Source organism: Bemisia tabaci, chromosome 5, assembly GCF_918797505.1.
Source record: "Bemisia tabaci chromosome 5, PGI_BMITA_v3".
NCBI lineage: Eukaryota > Metazoa > Arthropoda > Insecta > Hemiptera > Aleyrodidae > Bemisia > Bemisia tabaci.
This window is the reverse complement of record NC_092797.1, coordinates 56,957,766-56,980,507: the sequence shown is the minus strand read 5'-3', so window position 1 is coordinate 56,980,507 and position 22,742 is coordinate 56,957,766. Positions and strand designations below refer to the sequence as shown.

At 36.1% G+C, this 22,742-nt stretch overlaps 2 protein-coding genes and 1 long non-coding RNA gene across 5 annotated transcripts; 1 reads left to right on the top strand and 2 right to left on the bottom strand.

Moving 5' to 3' along the window:
• Positions 1-222: 222 nt before the first annotated feature.
• On the bottom strand, positions 223-15,430 carry Ostgamma (oligosaccharide transferase gamma subunit). Its single transcript, XM_019042068.2, has 8 exons — positions 15,154-15,430; positions 13,876-14,048; positions 13,180-13,297; positions 11,685-11,825; positions 8,569-8,709; positions 7,594-7,744; positions 2,966-3,131; positions 223-2,282 (listed from the first exon to the last, which is right to left on the bottom strand). Exons 1-8 carry the CDS (start codon positions 15,232-15,234, stop codon positions 2,270-2,272), a joined length of 984 nt encoding a protein of 327 aa, XP_018897613.2. The 5' UTR covers positions 15,235-15,430; the 3' UTR covers positions 223-2,269.
• LOC140224694 (uncharacterized) lies at positions 4,635-7,497 on the bottom strand. Its single transcript, XR_011899942.1, has 2 exons — positions 7,120-7,497; positions 4,635-6,298 (listed from the first exon to the last, which is right to left on the bottom strand). It is a non-coding gene; the product is annotated as an uncharacterized lncRNA (long non-coding RNA).
• Positions 15,431-15,572: 142 nt separating the features above from the next.
• Positions 15,573-21,342, top strand: Ykt6 (YKT6 v-SNARE homolog). Of its 3 annotated transcripts, none has more exons than XM_019042071.2 (5): positions 15,573-15,836; positions 16,522-16,730; positions 17,069-17,169; positions 19,748-19,918; positions 21,110-21,342. In XM_019042071.2, exons 2-5 carry the CDS (start codon positions 16,541-16,543, stop codon positions 21,248-21,250), a joined length of 603 nt encoding a protein of 200 aa, XP_018897616.1. In that variant the 5' UTR covers positions 15,573-15,836; positions 16,522-16,540; the 3' UTR covers positions 21,251-21,342. The 3 variants fall into 3 exon arrangements, with proteins under 3 accessions (XP_018897616.1, XP_018897615.1, XP_072157110.1); XM_019042070.2 differs by having other exon boundaries at positions 15,574-15,766; XM_072301009.1 differs by lacking the exon at positions 15,573-15,836 and adding an exon at positions 15,921-15,939.
• Positions 21,343-22,742: the final 1,400 nt, after the last annotated feature.

Sequence of the window (22,742 nt, the reverse complement as noted above, 5' to 3'; positions counted from 1 at the left end):
ACTAATGAAAAAGGCACTTTCTCTCTTTCAAGTAGGTACTACCTACACATAGGTCAAAAAAAGTAATTTTGTACTAACTATATAAGGATGGATAAAGAAGAGTTTTACAAATGTATGCACTTCGTATTTAAATCTGTACGAAAAAGAGAGAGAGAGAGAGAAAATTTTTGGTCTTTCTAGCATGTCATGGGTGAAAGATAGGACGCACATAGATATCTCAAATTGCAGTGTTTCAAAATCTATTATTTGGTGTCACATGAAGGATGTAACATTTTCTTGAAAAAAAAAAGAAAGAAAAAAAATGAGGGTCATCTTTAAAAATTGTCAATCATTAAGTATAGAACAGAATGAAGAACTTCAGTAGAAATTCTAAGAAACCACCTCTTATAATTCACTTTTGACAAAGTAAAATGTGCATGACAAGAAATCTGCAACATTGCACATCGAGATACCAACCTCCTTAAACATTGATGGCAATAAAAGGGGAGAAAAATCTTGATTATCGATGGTGAAACTGCAAGACCATGCATCTCGTTTGCAGTAAGTATTTAAAAATCTCCGCTCTCAATTTATTTTTTTGAAGGAGAGCAAATCAATATCATTCCTTGAAGTTTTCACTGAGTTTTATTCTTCACACATAGAAAAAAAAATCACAGAAATTTTTATTTGAGAATTGACTTTGAGCAGTTTTCCATTTGAAAAATAAAATAAGTAAGAGAGGAGGTCTGCAACATTGCAAACCAAGATACGTGGTCTGGTAGTTTCACCATCTTTATATTTTAAGATAAAAAGTGTCAAAAACAAGCAGACTTCTTAGTAATTTCTTTCCATGAATTTTCAGTAGGTATCTTGTAATTAAGTGTTGAGAACCAATAGTTAACAGCTCATCATCAACAAAATATTTAATTGAGTTTTGGACAAAGGAACGAAAAAAACCGATTTTTCACTCTGTTTTACAGAAAGGAGATCTAGTTCCACAGCAAACAGGACAGTTTAAAAACAAGGTCAAACGCTTCAGTCTTACTAAAACATGACTAAACATGACTCGGATTAAAATTACGAATAAAAGTTAAAATAAGAGAATCAAAGCATAAATAGACAACAGTTAACCACTTCTGCGTCTGCCTATTAAATTTTCATAATGTACTTAGGTAATGTTATACAAGATGGAAATAGCAACTTTTTATTGAATGCTTTCAAGTAAAAATCACAGCTATGATAGGAACAGGAAAAATGTATACAAAATAAACTTACTGGCTAAATATTAAAGTTAGGCTTTTGAAATCGAAATCCCATGGAGTAAATCTTCTACTCCAAAAAAAAAAAAAAAAAAAAACCCGAGCTATGTTAGACAGCTATAGAATTTTCGGGTGATTAAGAGCTGATAAGTTTCTTCAAACATTGGTTGACTGCGGTTGTCACAGAATCGCAGATGGTTTAAGCTTGTCCTCACTAACCATATTTTTTAAAGGTGCCTGCGTTGCACACCAAACATTTTTAAACCTCATCATTGGTTCCTTTCCATGCATTGAAGAGAAAAATGGTAAAAGTTGATAAACATCATCCACAGAGATGCTAAGTAAAAATATGAAAAAGTCTTGGGTAAGTCATAAAATTGAAATTTTCCTTGTCTCCATCATATCAGCTCATTGTTCATCATGTCTTGCCATCATTTGTTCACTTATCTTGCTATATGGACTTGTGCCTTCCTACATATGAAATTCTAACAAATACTTAAATAAGTAAGTAAGTAAACGAAATCTGTGGTTTTACCGCATCAAGTTTTAGCACTTTGAAATTTGGATAGGTACATTAATCAAAGAGGCTAAAAAGTTTTTATGTGACTTTTTTCTTGGATACTTAAAAAATAGTATACATCTTGTAGGAATTTTATGGAAAGCTTCATCTAAATGCGAGTATTTACCTGAATTTTGTAAGGTTTCGGAAATACATTCCTATCCATAAAATCCTGAGAATGTAAGTAAGTAAAAAAATCAGTAGTTTAACCACATCAACCTTTAGCCTTTTCAAGAAATTAATTTTAAAAAAAAACGAAGAGAATTCTTGGTATGAGATTTTCTACCCCTGACTCACTAATCATTGACTGCCAGAAAGTAAATTTAAGAAATAAATAGATGCCCAAATCAAAACATATAAAAATTTAAAACTAAATTACAGCATGTAAAATATTAGTTGGAGATCAGAATATCGTGCTTCTTTCCTCTTACTGAGAATGTCAAATAAGTAATCTATTTCTGCACCTGATTTCTTAAATTAAGAAGCTGAAAAAGACAAGAAAGTAGCGTGAATACAAAATAACATAAAACTTGTATAAGAGCACATTTAAATTCAAAACCTACACTGACATTGCAGGAGATGTTATTGAGCTCATTAAAGTTAGAAGAGTTAAGAAACTTTTGAGAAACCATTGTAACTTCTTGAATATTTTGTTTGTACAATTTGAAATTGGCCATATTACATACGCATAGGCAGAGCCAAGCGCATGATGATTTTTTGAGTCTAGATAGAGGATGAGTGATTTTGATTGAGTCATACAGTAGTAACATACAACATACAGATAAACTGTATCAAGAAAATGAAATGGTTACTTTTACAAGAACTGTTTCCATATTATACGACAGTTCGTCTATTTTGATAGCAAAGCATAACTTGGAATTTTAATTATGGACTGGTTGGAAATTAAAAGTTCTCCACAAAAGTTTCTTACACATACTGTGCTCGAATCACCTATTTCCACATTAGATGCGAGAAATCACCGCTGCAATAAAATTAGGAACATTAAAGTTGGCAAGCGTACATAGGGACAAACGGCAGAGAGTCGGGGAAAAAAGACCCAAAATTTAACCCCCTCCTGATATATTGTGAACTTTCCACCAATAGTGAATAAATGACTGCGAAAATCAAATAAGAGGATTGGTGTAGAGTGAAAAAGGGAGAATCATACCTGTAGGGATATCCATGTGCTTTTGACCTGAAGATTGAGAGAATAACGCTAAAATCAATGGCGACAAAAACAAGGCCTAATATAGCCATGATGCGGCGCACTCTGACTCCGCCTTTTTTGGATGCAGCATCAATCATCATGATCATTCCAATTACGATTGCAGCATCTAAAAAATCTGAGCTAAGGAAAACAGAAGGGTAGACAATAAAGACTGCCTAAATTTGGCAGCATTTCCAGGATTTTGAAGAACAGCCATTGAAAGAGAAAAAAGATTCGTTAGTGCTTAATATAATTATTCTTCTTCTTCTTTGTCTCCCTTCGACTGGGGCATAAGCATCGTTTATCAACCCATTACCTTGCCAGGCGAGTAAGACTGTGATAAAATAAAATAAAATACAAAAATTCTGGCTTTTACACTTTTTTACATTGTCATTCTCTTTCTACAGATACATAATACATATATTTGCGAATTATTATTAATTTTGCCTTCTTCTCATTGTAGTTTTATAATACAGGCCCTCTTTGCCAGATGCTGCCCCCTGGTTGCAATTCATAAAACTGCTTATAAAACCTGATAAAAAAGAAGAAGAAATAAAGGGAGTCTCAAAAATTTTCATCATACAACATAAATTTTTAAGATGAGCAAAAATGCACCAGCAAACAGAGCAACATCAATTAATAGACACCACACTTGGCTGCGTATTTTATTTTCAGGTGCCAAAGCCTGACTTATGAGTATGTTTATGCATGGAGCTCAAAAAAGTTAGAGAACTGATTCAATCTACCCCAGTTAGCAAGATCGAGCTCCATCGCGGATTCTAGCGGTGGACGGTGCCAAAGCGGAATCGCTTATCCACATAGAGGAGCGGCAGTGTAGCTAGAGATATTCACCCGTTTGAATGTGGATACCCCTCGTCGGACTCGGAGTCCAGGCGCCGCTACTCGCGGCATCCGGAGCGGCTTTGTAGCACTGACGCAAGCGGCCCACGCGCGGCGTCACGCAGCGCGTTCCTAGCGGCAGTTCTGACTGATAATGAAATTTATTCGGGGTTTTTGTTTCTTTTACAAAACATCGGATCTTCAGGAAATAGATCTATATCTCAAGAGAATATAATTAAATTTTGAGGCTAAAAAGCTCAAAAATAAAATGTCAAAAATACCTCTGAAAGAATTTCACAATCCATGAAATTTTTTCTTGTATATTTTTCACTTTATTCCTCAGTTTTTTAGCTTCAAAATTTCAGAAATCAGGCACTCTAGAGATGTAGATGTACTTCCTGTGGATCCGATTTTTTTAAAAGTAATCCCAAAAGAAAACTTAATTTTTTTAAAAGAAAACTTATAGTAAAGACCTATACTTATAATGTACTTATATCAAAGTGTTTTCGATAGGTACACAAAATACCAAGTCAAAGTTATTAACTAAAGTTATTTTCCATATTACCTCGAAAATCTATTTTTCTAGGAGACAAATTGCCTCTTGGATGAATTCGATATGTCGCTAATAAAACTTTTTATATTGAAATACTAATTATATGTGATTGCAGGAACGTTAACAGAAATTCTCATAATTATTTCCCCTATGGCTAACTAGATTTATTCTCAACAATGTAACAAAGGAGAACATTTAAAGTCAAGAAAAAAAGAAGAAAAGAAAAAAACTCAGATGTATACCAACAAAGATATTTTATTACCATTATATCATTCCAAATAGACTCGTTTCTAAATTTAAGATGTACATTGATGATGTACAAGATGATCTTTTCTCTAGGGCAAACTAGAGATTTAAGAGAAAATTTTATTACCTAGTTCAGTTTTTCCATTAATTAAAAAAGTTGATGTATGGAACACATTGCACAAGTAATAAGCATAATTTGTATGAAAATAAGAAATTCTGGAGACTAGCCATATCTTAAAACATTGGTTTTGATAACTTATTATTCTTCTACAACCCTGTTGATAAGAGTCTCCTCTCGGAATCGGCACTATTAAGTAGATGTAAGAATTATTATCGATAAAATTGGAAAGCTGACGAAAGAACAGTATTAATGACTTTAGCCGTATTTGATGGAGCCTCAACATACGTCCAGAATAGGATGCTGCAAATACTTTCTATCAAATCTCATCGAAGCTGACAATGAATCTTCACCACTTTCTCAAGGAAAATATAACTTTTGCCACTTTATCATCAGATGTCGTTCCAAGGGTATATCCTTCATTCCTCACAAAAACATTGAAAGACATTCAACTCCATATATTGTTGAAAATCCTGACATTGAAGGATGCATGTCATTGAAAATCCTAAAACATGTCGTTAGGAATTCTAGGATGATGAATGACATTAAACGGCGCATGTCATTGGTCATCCTACGATTATGGATGACACATGTCATTGAAAATCCTAGGATAATCAATGACACTGAAAGACACATGTAGCTGGTAGCACAAAGGGAGCATGTTTACCATAGAGAACCCTGCAAAGATGAATGAAGTTTGATGTAGAAAATGTATACTAAGGTATTGATTGATGCGCCACATCTAGTCCGAATAACGCTTACTCCAGTAACTCTTCATTAGTCACCGGTGTAAAGTATCGTGAGATTTTGACTGCGAGACCCTCAGTTTTGGGGGGATGGAGTTACACAATGTCTATAATTTAAGCTTAATAAGTTATAATGATAAATCATGACATTCAGATCCACTTAAATGATGCCGACAAATACAGCTAGATCACTAAAAAGTATGACAGAAAATATTCAAGGCTTTGAACTACATAAAATCAAAATTTTCAGGTAATATACAGCACAAATATGTAACTCAAACTTGAGAGGGCATCAAACTTGCTGAGATGATGTTTCATGATGAGCATCAAAAGAAACTGCTTTCTACAGTTTATCAAAGTCCTTCTGTGTTGAAAGAGTATGCGTTAAGAAATTATATAAAAAAAGACTCACCAAATATAAAGTTCTTCTTTAAAACTTAAATTCAGAACACTTTGGTTTGACCTACTGATTCAGATATTTAGGCATTTCCAACACTGAACTTAAGTACACTTTTCTTCTTCGTTTGAAAAAATTAATATCTGGACAAATCAAACTTTGAAAGTCACTTTTTATGATTATTTAAGTTGCCTACACTAAATCTTCCTTGATATCAATGTTGTTTGAAGCACTAAATGATGAATTTTGAGGTGATTTGATTTTGCTGCTAACTCTCTACCAATGATTGCTCAGATACAGGATGGGCAATCAGATCATAGAATATTAGCCGCTTGGAAATTCCAGAATACTTGGAAATAAATCTGAGTGCAGATGCTCGTCTGGAGTGAGGCCACTGAAAAATAGATGAAGAAAATGACATTACACATTAGCTTCACACCTAATAAACCCAACTTATGTTTAGTTCTTATACATTTACTCTGTAAAAAGAATCAGCGATTGTTATCATTTAAATATTGAATACTTCAGAACTAACGCATAAAAGTTCTGTGAAAATCACCATTTCATTTCCGTTGACTTCTGAGAGACTCCGCAACCCCTTGAGGTATGTTATTGTGAACAAATACTCCACACCTAACAAGGAGCACCCAGCAGGTGAAACCAAAATCAATTACTCATTGAGTTCAGCTTATCTCATCCGAGATAGGTTACAATGGACAAGGACAATTCCAACCCTGAGCACAGATGAAAGTACTTAGCGGAGAAGAAGTGAGATGCAGTCTGAAACTCATTGATTAAGTATATACGTCGACAACTCATAAGCAAGCTCACTGCTCGAGTGCTTACACGAGTCTACAAGATATAAGCCAGTGGTACCTTGCATTAGCCAAGTAAGATTCGAATAGACTACAATCACGAGAATTTTGGCTTATTAAGCTGAATTGTGTTCTTGCCGAATTAGTAATTCAACGTCTGGAGGACAACTGAGGATCAGCTGTCCTGCACTTTCGCAAGGAAATATGTTGAATTCAAACAAACAGAGCATGGTACAAAGTGGTAGGGAGGTTAGCTCTGAAAAGGAAAACTAACTTTCGTCCCTCAGCGAAATAACTAACTAAGAGATAAATACTTCGGCTTTGTTTCTTGCACGAGCGGCAGAATTAAACACCGGTAAAGAAAATGAAAACGCAATAAAAACATGGGGAAAATACTTACTTTAACAAGTGGACTTTACAATCAATTCCATAAGCGCTCACGACTCAAATCACAACAACTTGCCTGTTGAAGGACGCGCGGCGCGCGCATCCAGACTCCTGCATTTCTCCGCAACTCCAAACGCACTACACACGCGGCTAGATGCGCTCGCCTGGACTCGTACCCGACTCATTTTCGTTCAACCGCTAGAGACGGTGGATGAACACCGTCAGAAGCGCGCTTATCAACTCAGTCTCCAATCTGCCGCTAGAGACTGTGGACGGAGACTGTAAGGAGCGCGCTTAGCAATGCCATCTTCAATCTACTGCTACATTTTGTGGATAACGCGAGTATTGGAGCGAGCTCCTGTACGGGCTAATGGATCCAAATGACGGAGCTCAATCTGACCTGTGAAAAAAAGCAAAAACAGTGTCTTCAAAAACAACAATCATCAAAATACCATACAAATTTGGAAGATAGAACTTCAAAGGATACTCAAAACGATGACAATGTAAGTTTCAAGAACAAACTGTCCTTGAGATGATCCATGGATGTACATAACGCCTCCATTGTGTGATTTATGCACAAACGGGGGACTGCGAATATGATTCCACATTTGCCCAGAGACCATCGAAAAACAAAAGAACTGAAAACAAATCACACTAAATTACAACAAGCAACAGAAATATGTGATCAATTTTCTAGAAAAAAAAAAAAATAATAAACAAATAATTAATGCGTTCTTAAGACCACATGAAATTGTTATTTTCTCCGAAACTGCATGGGCACTTTAAATATTAAATTCTTAAAAACTGACCTCTGATTGGCACTTTTTTTGAAATGCGCTGCCTTGCCAAAAGGAATAGTTTGGTTATTTTTTAATTTTTTTTTTCAGGCTTTCGGCTGGTTAGCGCTGAAAATTTTCAAAGTGTTAAAATATGTTTTTAGTATTTATAGTACAAATCTATGGTGAAACTGCAAAAATGCATGTCTCTGTTGCGGTGTTTTAAAGTCTCCGCTCCTATTTTACATTTTTAAAGGAGACAGTACAAACATCCTGGCTTGATTTCCCACAGAATTGTCAGCCTCCTATGGAGTAGTGGTTGTAGCGCTAGCCCTATGATCGGGAGGTCCCGGGTTTGATTCCCAGCCAGGCAACCCGAGTTTGATGGTCTCCAACAATGGTTGCCTGGGACTGGTTCAGTAGGGACGGAGGGGGGTTGGGACTTAAAGCGCAGGATTAGCCCTTGTGGGCTACTTGAAGTAGAGAAAAAAAAAAAAAAATATTCTTTACATAGAGAAGTAAAATCACCGGAGCTCACAAGAAATCATGTTTATTAGTAATTGATGTAGAAAATAATGTATGACAAGAAGTCCACAACCAAAATACACATTTCTACAGGTTCAACATCTAAAGCTGCCTGAATGATACACTTTCAATGAACAACAAAAGGGAAATGTGAAGCTTACCACTGCTGCCACACCCCAAAGTGTTTTATTATACAAAATATCTAAATTATTTCGCCGCAAGTAGAGAAATCCTCCAAGGAGACAAAGCACCAACAAGAACGCAACTGAGTTGGAGTAATTTGGTGGTCTAAATACCCTGATCTGCGGGGGGAAAAAAACAAGAATCATTAAATGCTTCCTAACAGAAAGACTTCATGGAGGTTACTCTGGAGTACAGTGAAGGATTTCGGTTCAGCAAGACCGAAAAAATCTCTATCCCTGAAGATATGAGTGGATTTCAGCTAATGGGAGAAAATATGGGGAAGACGTTTAACTGGCTGCTAAACCCTTTTAATCATGATCTTTTCTTTCCATGTTTGTTTATTTTGGTAGAGGTAGGTCTCACATCAACCACAAAAAAATTCCACAGGAGATTTTAAAAACTCTAAACTTTCATTTCAACGTGCTAAACAGTGATTTAAAATGTCAGTTTGGTGACGCGAAACTGCTCGGTAGTCAAGGTATCAAATTATTATATAAATGAACCAGAACCTTTTGCGAGCTTAATCTAATTTTTTGAAAAGTTTTGAAAACCCCCTTGTTCTTTTATTGTCAAAATATATTATGATTCACGACATTGTGCCCTGTAACATGGTGCTCCAAGATAATAGTAAAGTACTCTTTAGCTTGATACGGCCAAATCACTTTTCAACCTGTTTCCAAGCCCATTTTCTCCCATTAGCTGAAATCCACCCATATACATCTCTCTTAATCAAAGCATTTTGAGATTTTAGCAGCATTGAGTTTATTTTATCCATGCCAGTACTTACAGATTTTTTTTCATCTCTTCCACAGCATAGGAAAATTTTGAAGAATATCAAACGTGAAGGATGGCAACCGCAATACTAAAGCAACAATAGCGTATTGCAACGACTATTTTTGCTCTCTTCAGAGATGCAACGCTTTTTTGCAGATTAGTGCTGTGAAAAGCAGAGCAGATTTTTATCTTTTCCCCAATTTTTTCTAAGAGTCCTGTGTGAGTATTTTAAGTTTTCCTTACCAATGGACCACTAGACTAGCTGCAAATTCAAGGAATATGATTTATGTGGATTTAGGCCAGGTATCCAGCGATTATCCGGATAGCCAGATTATCCAGCCGGATAAGATTTTTGCGGGTATCTGTATCCGGCCAGATAATAGCACTATCCAGTTTTTGACCCGCTGGATAGTGCTTTTTCTGCTGTGAAAATTTTGATAAAGGACCCCGCACACCTCTTATGGGAAGCTGCACCATGACCGATTGCCTTCTGACTAATGTCATTCGATTCTCCTCAAGATGCTGATCAAAAGTTATAATTGCGCCAACTTTCTACGATTTACCGTTTTCGCAAAAAACCTAAGAGAAGATTCAATTATTCGGCGACAATGAATAAAAACTAACAAAGCATTTGAGAACAGGCCCGATGTAAATAAGGAAAAAACGTAGCGCCTGTCCGTCTTCTTATCTAAACCTGCCGACTCTGGGGCTATCTCCCTCCCGCTCTCGTTCGGTTGACGTTCCGACTTTCCTGTTCTTATGCTCCTCAAGAATCTGATTTGGATGGTTGAGCAAAACAGCGTGCAGAATCCGAGATAAGACTGCCGGTCGGTGCGGGAGTTCCCCTGATTTGTTCACTCGAGTACTGAAATGAGGAATCTTTCTGGCTTTTTATCGCCGAATAATTAAATCTTCCTTTAGGTTTTTCACGAAAACGGTGCATCGTAGAAAGTTGATGCAATTATAACTTTTGATCAGCATCTTGAGGAAAATCGAATGATATAAGTCAGAAGGCAATCGGTCATGGTGCAGCTTCCCATAAGAGGTGTGCGGGGTCCTTTTTGGTGAAATTTTGATGCTTTTTGGCGCACTTTGACTAGTCATGGTAATTGCTCAACTTTTCGGAATTAAGTACATTTTCCGCAAATTAATATGATCGCAACATGATCCTTACTTCCTTAAGTCCGCGTTTTTCACTTTCAAAAACGAAGATGCAGGTGGAAGAGACAAAAAAACAAAGCCACCAACATGCGCATGAGTTCCTCACTGGTAACGTTTTTAGTCCAAGCGGAACTCCGCAACTATTGCAATGTTGCAGAAGTTTGTTATCGCAGTATCGAAATAAAGGCCAACTAAGTTCGTGATCGGTTTAAAAATCCATTTTTCCTGTTCATTTAGAGATTTTCATTAACAGAGATTAAACGAACATCTTCCCGTCAAGACAGGCTTTGAAATGCTGCAACTTTTGACTGGCAAGCAGTGATGATGCTCTGAAAAGTGTGAGGTTGGCAGCGCTGATTTCCACTTTTGTCTTGTGTACTACCCTGATAATATCTTTCTTCCTGCACATTGTGATCCATCACACCGTGAATCCAATGAAAGCTATGCTGCTCATCAGCCAGGTCATTCTGTTTTTTGGAATTTGTTTTGGCGGGCCGACTCATTGAGTGACTCAGAAAAATAGGGAGCTTGCCGGTACGAGGGCAAACACATAGTGGATGATGGTCTCAACGGTCTAACCTACAGCGCGCCCTGCGCAAAATAGGGAGATTTTTTTCACCCGAAGAAGCATTATCTGGATCCGGTATTATCCGGTTCTGGCCTAATACCTCGGCAAATTATCTGGTATCTGGCTCCGACCGGGTAAAAAAAATTGATATCTGTATCCAGTAACGCGAAAAATTCATTTCGGCCCAACTCTAGATTTATGTTTTCTTATCTTCATTAATTTACTCTTTAAAGATTAAAGGGTGGCGAAGGGACACTGCTTGATTAAGAGGCCTGCCAAAACCATGCTACGGCGCAATTTGATTTATTTACAGAGTATCGGGCTCTTCTTGTGAGTAGGAAATTCAAGTTTTTCGTAAGCAAAGCCGGTGCTAAATAAAAATGTTCATATCTCGGCTGGGAGTTATATTCAGTCATTTATATTGCATGAATTGTATTCTTCAGAGAATAGGAAATCCTAAATTTTAAAGACGAAACATATGATAGAATGCTTAGATACTAACTTTCTACTGGCCCACTGAATTTCTTGGACACTCTCGGTATCCTTGATTACAAAGAAACCTAAAAAACTTACTTTCAAAAGAAAAAATACCTGAATATCCGTTTGCTCGTGAATCCATTTAGCAATTGCCTCGGCAGCAAAACCAACTCTTTGTACATCAAGTGTATCCTTCTGCTTTGGTTTCCCTTTTGGTGGAAAGTGAATAAACATTGGCGCAGTGTTGATTTTCATCTGGAATTGAAGAATGCTTTAATACAGCAAACATGCACAAATCTCTGCACAATGGACCCCTGTATGTTGCATGGAGACACATAAACTGAAGTTGACAATTGACAACTAATTGTATTCTCTACTTAGAAATTTATCCTCTTTTTATCTAGATGTACCTTGTTCTTCTCCATAATACTTCTGATCAAATCCAGATAGAGAGAGGGAGAGAGAGAAAAAATGAATTGATAAAATCAGGGTTATATTTACCTCTTTTGACAAATGGAGAAAATGTGTCTCCCAGTTAATTCATAAACTTGAGGAATGATAGTCCTATTTTCCTTTTGTTTTCTGTTTCAAATTTGTGTGGAGTATGTGTGATGAAAATTCAGGAGCCTTGTTCATAATTTGTTCATTTAAAATGAAAAAAATGCTCACTCCATGATTCGGTTGCTTTCAATGGACTGTACCGAGACAACCCTGAATAAAGCTGATAACTTGATGACTTGAAGTATAAAACCAGGGTATCTCCATCACAACATTTCAAAATATTCACACCTACATATTTATTCTCTAGGGGGAGAACCAATTCATATTCAGGCTTGATATTTTTCCACACTTTTTATTGCTACTCTACGGTCATTTTTGGAAAATTTTGAATCCCATTGCCGATTTGTTTATTGTGAAAAATTACTATACCTATACGCAGAAGTTTCAAAACAATGCAATTAAACAGAAAGATTTTGGAGTTCCGCCTTTAGCCATCTGGCACCTCCTCTCTAACATAAAATAATGAGGTAAATGACTGTCCAGCTGAAAATGTCAAATTTTAGAGAGAAAAGGACAAGAGATTGATAAACTGGAATCTTCTTTGAAAAGTCAATAATGAAATAAAACCCACGATTCTTTGTCAAAACTGAGGGGCTTGGAGGACAGGGCGCATACGTGCAGTTTTTGAAAAAATTGAAATATTTATGAACTCAACTAAAATCCTACTTTAAGGCATCAAAAAGTGAGTTTAAACTTCCTTCCTACCTCGAGGCTCCATGTAATTGTGAAATTTCAAACATGTATTTCTTTAAATAGAAAAACTGAACTCATACGCCTTGTCCTCCAATCTTCCCCATTGCTTCACCACAGCCTTATCTAGTTTTTTTAGAGTTATTGGAAAACGAATAATCATAGCTCAACAAAGTAAAAGATTTTAAAATATTACTATAACACTCACTTGCATAAAAATTGATTTAAACCAATTTTTATAAAAGTGAGTGTCATAATAATTTTTTCAAATCTTTTACTTCAGGAAAAAAAACTTGTAAAGTTATATGAATTCCTGATTCCCCCCTGCCTACATGATCATAGATCAAGATTGACTTACCCACTGGAATACGTCTGCACTTCCATCGAAGTCCAAAACAACGAAGAACAGGTCATTATTGAAAGTGGCGGAATAGCGATGAGAATTAGCAACAATATTGAATTCCTCACTCGCTTGTCTGAAACAAAGTTTTTTCATGGTTTCTAAAAAGGCATGATGTAATATAACTTGAGAGAGTCTAAATGTATGTAGTCTTATTGTTTTGTAACTTAAATGTTAATTTGGGAATGTCTAACTTTTTAATATCAGTACCTGGTAATTTGTTTCCTCCCTGAAAAACCTATAGCAAGGTGGCTCAAGGAAGAAACGAACAACAAAATGCAAATGTCAAAGCTTTGCAAAACTCAGAAACTCCATTTCTTGATCAACGCTATTGCGAATTTCCTGTGAAAGTTTACTTTTTAAAAGGAAAACACATCAACATTGTTTGTTGAACATTTTCAATATTCTTCTTCTCCCTCGGAAGAATATTCCCTGTAAATCATGAGGAGTTAAGTTACCTTGTTTACTTTTAAAAAATGAAAGGAGAGCCGAAATTATGAAAGGCAGCTCCGAGACTGAAGAGAGGAAACTAGGTTTTTTGAACTAGGTAGAAACCCTTTTTTTGAAATATATACATAGCTCTCATAAAAATAACTCAATTTTAAGTTGTTGAGCACTGGGATCTCTTTTCTTGTAGATTGTCGCAAACAATACCTGCAAATTGAGCACTGACGAGCTGGAGCAATAGCGGTAAACATAATTACAACAGAATAGTTTCGAGGTGTTGCCTTGACGAAGTCTTTGAATTTTTGCGGATTGAACTTGATAACGGAGCGTTTGAAGCTCATTTGTGATAGTTGTTCAACTCTTTCTGAAAGAGAGATACTCTGTGCAAACAAAACACAAAACTGGTTAATATATGGATGAAAACCTTTCAAAAGGGCAAGGTAAATCATGATTCTAAGTCAGAGAAACTCAGGAGCAATGAAGCTGCTCAGTTGATAGGTACATACATGATTCAAGGCTCAGAAGTCCTTGGCCCCAGAAATGCAGCAAGTTTTTAGTCTGGTCAACATAATCAACCCCATTTTTCTGAAGAATACCTATAATCTTCTTTGAAATGTTATTTTAATTTTGCTTTCTCTTATGCGTCGCTGGAAGTCTGCGGAAAACTCAAAAGCTTTCAAACAAACGTGAACAGGCACAACAAATTTTGTGATTTTTTTATGCAAATAATGTTTAAAAAGCAAGAGCATTCCATATTTAAACCTCATGTTTGTAGGGACAAGACAAGGCTTAGATGAGGTGGAACTACCTACATAATTGAATGGCTGCCGCAATGAGCCTACTGGACTAAGCCAGGCACGCCCAAATGGTCTAAATAAACAACAACCAGTTATTGACTCAGACCGAAAAAGTTCTCTCAATCCTGAATACGGTCAATACGGTACCTAGTCTCATCGCTGCAGCCGTCCGATCACATGGCTCTGTTTGTTTTAAGTCCTGTTTTGTTTACCTACAAGATAAACAAAAAATTTCAATAATCTGCCCTCAGTGGTAGTTGTTTTTTGGAGGCACACAACTCTGACCACATTCTTGCAACGTTATTGATAAGACACAGAAATTGTCCGTTAAGTAAACCACGACTTCTTCATAACGATTGTATGCTCTCTAATTAACAATAATTTAGTACTTAAATGTTCTCACACACTGCTTACATGCCTATTGGCTCCTGAACTTATTCTGGTAGCTAAAAAATCGGGAATGAATACAGAATATTTTCTGTCATACTAAGGAGAACTGCCGGCTAATTTGGCAAGAGCTAGTGACTACTTTGTAGTGCTGAAAACGCGCTGACACACAGCTAATCAATTGCCCATACCTGAGGGTTGAAATAAGTGATAAAAACTGAAATACAATGGATTTCGTAGGCTGTGCTCTGATAAAGAGATTCAAATAATTCAGTTGAAATAAACAGGAAGTCATCCTTACTTTAGTTTTAACTTGCCCATTGCAGTTTGAGAAAATGAAAACGCAGGACACCAAGCAGAACAAACTTATTGTTGGTCTCATACTGTCATCAAAATCTACTGCAACATTTGAAGTGAAGGGTGAAAATTCAAAACTTGAGGAACTTTAAACACTAACTGTATGAAAAGAAAATTGAGAAGTTAATAAAATAGAGATGATTTGAACTGTTTAACACGCTTGTAAACGCAGCTTTCCGCTTTCTTATCTCTTATCAACAACTCCGAAAGTCATGTCCAATCCGAACAATAAATAGTCAAAGTATCCAAATGACGTCATTGTCAACGTTTTGGTTTTCAACCAATAGAGAACACCTATTTGAAGTGTGATGACGAAAAACAGGAAATTCGTGACTTCGTGAGTCTTTTTCCTCCTCTCCATGTTTGTTATCAGTCACTAGTTGACATTTTTGTTGACATTCCATTTTCAGTTGTTATCATCAATGTTTGTAGAGTGATGTGGCCAATATATTGTCAAATCCTTTGCATTTTGTCAGACAGACTAAATTGACCTTTTTTTGCTGAAAACACAGCTGCGGACTTTAGCTTTTATGCTCTCAATAATTTAGGATTCTTAAGTAAGTGCATGAAGCTGCCATCTTCCTTTGTTAGGTTAGGCCAGAGCGCTTTCACCTAATTTATCAACAGGTTGGAGTTATGGTTTGCATTAAAATTGTCTGTCCGTCTTCTTTTCACTCATTAACAGGGTCCGTTCATCCTTCTGCATGAGAGGTTTTTATATACTTCTTCTGTAAGTACTTACAACCCAATTCAAGGGCGTTACCAAATGAAGCGTACCCACAGCCTCCGAGTCATATGTTTAGGAAGTTTACTGGAAAATCAGGTCTCAAGTTTTAGTAAGGGCTAATTTTATCTTCTTCAGTCAATTAAAGTCCTAGAGACCTCGCTTGAAACTAGCTGGTTGCGCATGAATAGATTCTCAGCCACATTTATGAGACACAATAATGGTTACACCAAATTGTGGGGCATACAAAAACATCCTGGTGAGGCGCAGGCATGTTTTCCCTATTCGTTTCACAGAATGTCTACCTTTGAAAGTACTCTGTGACATTGCTTTTAAGCTTTTTAGCCCCTCTCAAGACTTGGATACCATATTTGAGCTTGCCGTCTGAGTGGTCTAATGTCAAAGTAAGTCACAAGTTTTGTTATTTCAATTGCATTCCATCTTGCATAGGTCGAATACCTTAAATTTGAATGAATTTTCTCTACTTTTTGGAACTATTTCATCCTGTGACGTTGTGGCCTCCTAACTGATGAGTGTCGCAGCTGTCAAGAGAATGTGAACTAAACTGTTGCTTTGTTTTTTGTAAAGGTGTGCTGAAACTGTGATAATGGTGAAATTATATGCGATCAACATTTTGTACAAAGGCCCGAATGCAGGACGTTGGTTGAAGTCTGCCTACGAACTAGGGACTTTTTCATACTTCCAGCGAGGAAGTGTGCAAGAGTTCATGGCCTTTGTTAGTAAAACCATGGTTGAGAGGACAATGTCATGTGCCAGGCAGTCAGTCAAGGAAGGAGGTGAGCCGAATCAATCTTTGAATAAAACTTTGTCTCTTTTCCTATCCTATTTTAAGAATGTCTTCAACCACTATTCGATAACCAGCTGTTCAATCGTAAGTTTAGTACCTAAAGGGAACAACTGTAAGTAATTTGAATTAGATAAAGTTCCAAATTATTTTTCAGGGAAAAAATCAATGAAAATAATCTCTGAATATGTAGATTTTACTGACCTGTCAAGTATAGATTTCTTCTCCAAAAGTTGTAGGTCGCACCGATTTATTTTTCCAGTCACCAACTAGGAATTTTACAATTCTCATGACTTTATTCAGTTTAACTCTCTGTTTGTCTTTCCACAGAATATATGTGTCATGTTTACGTACGTGCTGACAATTTGGCTGGTGTTGTCGTCTCAGATCATGACTATCCTCATCGAGTATCACATACTCTACTCTCTAAGGTGTGTTTTTTTCCCCCCATTTAGTGCTGAAGTTTAGAGGGACTTTACTTGATTACATAACTAACCCTAAGCCAGCTAGTTTGACACAATGTTGCAACCCTAAGCAGTGGTGTGGCCAGTGTTCCAACCCCACAAGCGCCATGTCGCCAAATGCTCCTAAACAATCGCCCATGGCCCCTAAAAAATGAAGACCCTGCGGCAAACGTGGCCCCTAAAAAATTGTCGCAATCCTAAATTACGGTTTGATGATTTCAAGATTTTTGTCAGTGAGCCTGGGCTGAACGCGCATAGCAAGCAGTTGCGCGCGGAACTTCGTCGCGGCAGCGGCTCAGCAGATCGAGAATCGTACTACTTATCGTACATACCATAGAATCGTTCTACTACTTTTCATAATAGGAAGTCAGAAAAAGTATTATTTAATTGAACAAACTTTAAGTAAACTAAAAGCTCCTTGTTTTAAATCGGAATATCATTCCTTTGGCCTTTCCCTTTCCCAAGTAATGGCTGCGAGCTGCAACTTGCAAGTCCTGTAACTGTATATCTTGCGTATAACTTTTCACTAAATGCGCCGTGATATATAGGCAAAAATTCAATTTGGCCCCTACAAAATCTTCAATGGCCCCTAAAAATTGAACTTGATGGGCCAAACGGCTCCTAAAACTTGGAGGTGAAGTTGGAACACTGGTGTGGCATCCAAACAGAGGGAGGTTTATCTCAGTCCTCCCATGTATTTTTCTTAAAGTTTAGGGGGAAAATGCAAATTTTAATGTTATTTATCATATGCATCATCAAAATGATTATGAAATCGGTGCACATTTAATCATTTGCTCCTCCTAAGTTGTCTCAATGAACCTGTTTAATCAATCACTTCCTAAGTTTGTTGTATTGCTCATCCTCATCGATGGCCAAAGTGCAAAACCACGTACCTCCTTTGCGGTGTTTCAAAAGAGCGACGCCAAAAACGACCGTTTTTTGGCACAATTTGGGCCAGAAGGGATTTTTCTGAAACCGGGCCCAAACGATACCTTATGATACCCTAAAACTCTGGTTAAAATTTTAGCTTGAGTATACGCACGGTTTTTGAGAAATGAGGGGGCAAAGTTGCCAAATCGCCATCATTCTGGACAGCATTTCTACAGCAAAAAGGCGGGAAAAATGGACGAAAAAGTTACACCTTTGATGGGTTTCGGCTGTAAATGTTCTTATTGGGCCCCCAAGCATTTAACTGTGTTCAGTTTCAAAAATTTTGATCGCACAGTGGTCCAAAGTGGGGAGAAATCGTCGACAAATCAGGATTCTTTGTCAAATTTTTAAAAATGGAAATAAAATTGTCGGTCTGCTGCAGTTTTCATGGCTAACAATGTTCTTATCGGTCCTCAATTCATGAAATTGTGTTCAGCTTCACAAATTTACATCGCACAGTGGTCAAAATGACAGAATTAGTGGACAAATTAAGATCCTCTGTGAAACTTTTTAAAAGTGGAGTGAAACTGTTGGTCCCCAGTAGAGTTTAGATCCCGGAAAAATTATTTAAATTATTTTTTGGACTGTTTAAATCATTTTTTAATTTTTTCTCTCCATTTTTCCTTCTTTTTTTAAATTTCTGAAAATTTGCATATTTTATTGAGATAATGCTACAAAGTCTATTCTATAACAACGTTCTATAGACAATACGGTCTGACATGCAGTAATAATTAAGAAAATTAAATACATGAATTTTTCCGGGATCTAAACTCTACTGGGGACCAACAGTTTCACTCCACTTTTAAAAAGTTTCACAGAGGATCTTAATTTGTCCACTAATTCTGTCATTTTGACCACTGTGCGATGTAAATTTGTGAAGCTGAACACAATTTCATGCATTGAGGACCGATAAGAACATTGTTAGCCATGAAAACTGCAGCAGACCGACAATTTTATTTCCATTTTTTAAATTTGACAAAGAATCCTGATTTGTCGACGATTTCTCCCCACTTTGGACCACTGTGCGATCAAAATTTTTGAAACTGAACACAGTTTAATGCTTGGGGGCCCAATAAGAACATTTACAGCCGAAACCTATCAAAGGTGTAACTTTTTCGTCCATTTTTCCCGTCTTTTTGCTGTAGAAATGCTGTCCAGAATGATGGCGATTTGGCAACTTTGCCCCCTCATTTCTCAAAAACCGTGCGTATACTCAAGCTAAAATTTTAACCAGAGTTTTAGGGTATCATAAGGTATCGTTTGGGCCCAGTTTCAGAAAAATCCCTTCTGGCCCAAATTGTGCCATTCTTGGCGTCGCTCTTTTTGATCCTATTCTATTTTTCAAAGAGAAACAAGGCAATTTAATGCCTTGAAATTTTTACAGATTATTCAACTATTCTAGAAGAAAAATCAAGGTTGTTTTCAATAAATTACGATGATTAGTTTTTCAAAGAAAAATTAAAGTATGACAAGAAGTCTGCAACATTGCAAACGGAGATATGTGGTTTCCAACTTTGGCCCTAGACACAGGACCTCGTGTTTTCTAACCTTATTTTCTCTGATTATTACGTATTCAGAACAACTAATGAGTCTTAATGTTTCTTGTGCAAAACAGGTTCTAGATGACTTTGCAGCAAAAATCTCTCCGACAATATGGCCAACTGCCACAGAGTCAGCAATAGATTTTCCACAGCTGAAGGCCTATCTAGCAAAGTATCAAAATCCTAGAGAGGCAGATGCATTGACGAAAATGCAGGAAGATCTTGATGAAACCACCATTATTCTGGTAGGTGCTTTTAGTGTGCATCAACTCAGTTCATGCATTTGTTCAAGTTTTGTCTCTCTTCTGAGTCTTCCTCCTTCCTCAAAATTTTTTTTATTACTTTCAAGGTTATCTCTTTCGCATGTAATGCATCGGACATTTTTTTTTTGTTTTTTTTATTTCTCTAATGACTGGAGTTCAGTCAAACTGGAGTTCTGAAGGAAAATAGGTTCAAATCAGAAAAATTAAATAACTCACACTCACTGTTCCTTTTTGGAAGGATTAATTCCAACACATTCAAGTCCTTAGTTACATATTCGACCTTTTATCAATTAGATTTGCCCTCTGAGGGAGATCCAAAATTGTGTGACCTTTTGAAATAAAATTTTCAGTTTGCATTTTAATTTTTTTCAAACTGTCTTCGTTATCCTTATCTCACAAAATTGCAGTTTACACATCACTATTTTCTGAGTTTTATTTTTTATTTCCAATTTCTTTTAGTGAAATAAGATAATAAATAATAATATGCCAAAGGTGCGTATTTGATGTTTACTAGCTTTGATCTTTACGAAGCTAGTATACATCAAAGTAAGCACCTTAGGCTTATTTTTTATTATCTCCTTTAATTGAATTACAAGGTGCAGTATGCATAATAAATTTGATTAATTTCTTTCAGTTTGTGCTTGACTTGAAATTTGAAGGACTTGAAAGAAAAAACTTAAAAGTGTTGTCCAAATGAATACAGTGGAGTCCATGTATAACGAATTCGCTTTTAACCAAGTTCCACATATAGCAAAGTAATTTTTATTTTTCCAGTGCTGCCAAGCCTCCATATACATTTTCTTTTAACAAAGCTCTGGATGTAACAAAGTTTTTCTAAAAATTGTAAACTTTGTTATATATGGGTTCCACTGTATATCAAGTCTTTCTGCCTTTTGATTTACGACTTTCTTTTCGACCATACTTTTGGAGTTATTTCAAAATGTATCTCACATTCAGTCAAATATTGTGCACAAACACCTGACATTCTGCAGTGTGATGTGATGCTTGGAAATTTTTAAGACATTTCCTAAAACCCAGAAATTATCAGTCGTTTAATCGACTATCAAATCGCTCTCCGAAGTGTCAAAGAACCCTCTTCAAAACTTTCATTCAGTGATATTGGTTGGTTATAAAATGAAAAAAAAGTACTATCCTTTTTCTCTATCTTTACAGCACAACACAATAGAAGCTGTACTGGAAAGAGGTGAAAAACTCGATGATCTCGTAGCCAAATCTGAAAATTTAAGCATCCAGTCCAAAGCCTTCTACAAAACAGCCCGAAAAACGAACTCCTGCTGCAGTCTTACATCTTAAATTTTAGTTATTCTCCCAACGCTTTCTTTTGTGTGTTGAAATCATGCTGGGTGTCCGATGTTCTCTCGAAACAAGATCCTGTTATTATCTGAGCTTTCATTGTTTATTTCTTGCTGTTATTTTAAGCTCCTATCTGAGGGATCACATTGTCTTATGAATGATTTGAAGGAGGAAAGTCAAAAAAATATCTCAATTTGTTGGATGAGTTTTCCCATCTGGTGTCTTGTCACACAAATGGCTCAGACATAGTGGACTTTTCATTGCGTTACTAGTGTTGATCCATTAATCTCTCGTGACAAAGGGGCAAACCAATTTGAAGAAGGGTCATACTGTAACATCACGCCATTTTTTAAGGAATTTTAAAAGAAACGTTCGGACGGAAAACACAAGATATTTTCTCATGGTCATTTTTATGTTATAAAAGGAGCAATGTCAGAGGACTTGCTGATTAAGCTACTTTAATTTATAATGGATTAAGTCGTGTATTTGTTTTTGAGGAATGAGCAATGCATTGACAAGGTTAACTCATCTGATTCCATTTAGTTTTTTCTAAAATAACTTGAAGTATCTCAACACATCAAGTAGATTGTTGAGCTTCGGGGGAAAAAATAAGCTTCCTTTTATGTCTTAAAGGAAAGCCTCAACAACATGGATTGTTGGGTATTATGTTAGCTCTTTTTCGAATCAGTTTACTTTAACAGCACATCTGAATGAATAAAGTTGATTTTTAAATAATTCTACATCTCATCCTGAACAAGGGTGATGTGCACAAAAATTGCATCATCATAAGTCACTTATATTAGTGGGGCCCATTGTAAAGAAGTATTTGATGCTGTCTACATTCGTTAAAAATTAGTATTATCCCTTCTCAGGAAAAGAGGATATCAATATCAACAATGTGTTTTCAAGTTTTCAAAGTTTAGAAAATATTTGAATTAATTAATTCAATTAATATTTTCAATATTTGAATTTTTTCTTATTACAATGCAAATTCTATTGATTGCCACGCAGAGTCATGAAATTGTTGTTTCAATGGCAAATGGTGGACCTTAGTTTCATAGTATCTAACCTCTGATATTAAATATCTCTCTGAATCAGTTTTTTTTTTTTTTTTTCGTATCTTTCCATCATATGGTTTTTTTTTTTTTTTTTTTTTTTTTTTTTTTTTTAAATTGTGTATACATTTGAATTTATCCTAACTCAAATAAGTTCCATTTTTTCAAATTAAAATTTTTATCTCCAAAATCACTGCTCTCTTAACATTCTAATCTCGTAAGTACCTGACAGAATCGATCCAAATTAAATTTGTCATAACTCTACCTGAAATACCCGAAGGAAGCCAATGAGAACTATTGACTATGTACTTCCAAAAGTACAAAGCAGAAAAAAAAACTAAACCAGACCATTTTCAGACATTGATTTTGGATTGTATTCCTCACAATTTTATAGGAGAGGGTTTTTGTTACCTCCTTGTGAATGATGCATGTGGTTT

Excerpts from the sequence above, each read along its gene's own strand:
- Ostgamma (XM_019042068.2), bottom strand. The coding sequence starts at position 15,234 with ATGAGACCAACAATAAGTTTGTTCTGCTTGGTGTCCTGCGTTTTCATT. Across the intron at positions 7,745-8,568 it reads TTTGGGGTGTGGCAGCAGTG|TTCTTTTGTTTTTCGATGGT; the intron begins GTAAGCTTCACA and ends ATTTGTTTTCAG. Across the intron at positions 3,132-7,593 it reads TTACATTGTCATCGTTTTGA|ATGCTGCAATCGTAATTGGA; the intron begins GTATCCTTTGAA and ends CAGATTTTTTAG.
- Ykt6 (XM_019042071.2), top strand. The coding sequence starts at position 16,541 with ATGGTGAAATTATATGCGATCAACATTTTGTACAAAGGCCCGAATGCA. Across the intron at positions 16,731-17,068 it reads GCAGTCAGTCAAGGAAGGAG|AATATATGTGTCATGTTTAC; the intron begins GTGAGCCGAATC and ends GTCTTTCCACAG. Across the intron at positions 17,170-19,747 it reads CACATACTCTACTCTCTAAG|GTTCTAGATGACTTTGCAGC; the intron begins GTGTGTTTTTTT and ends TGTGCAAAACAG.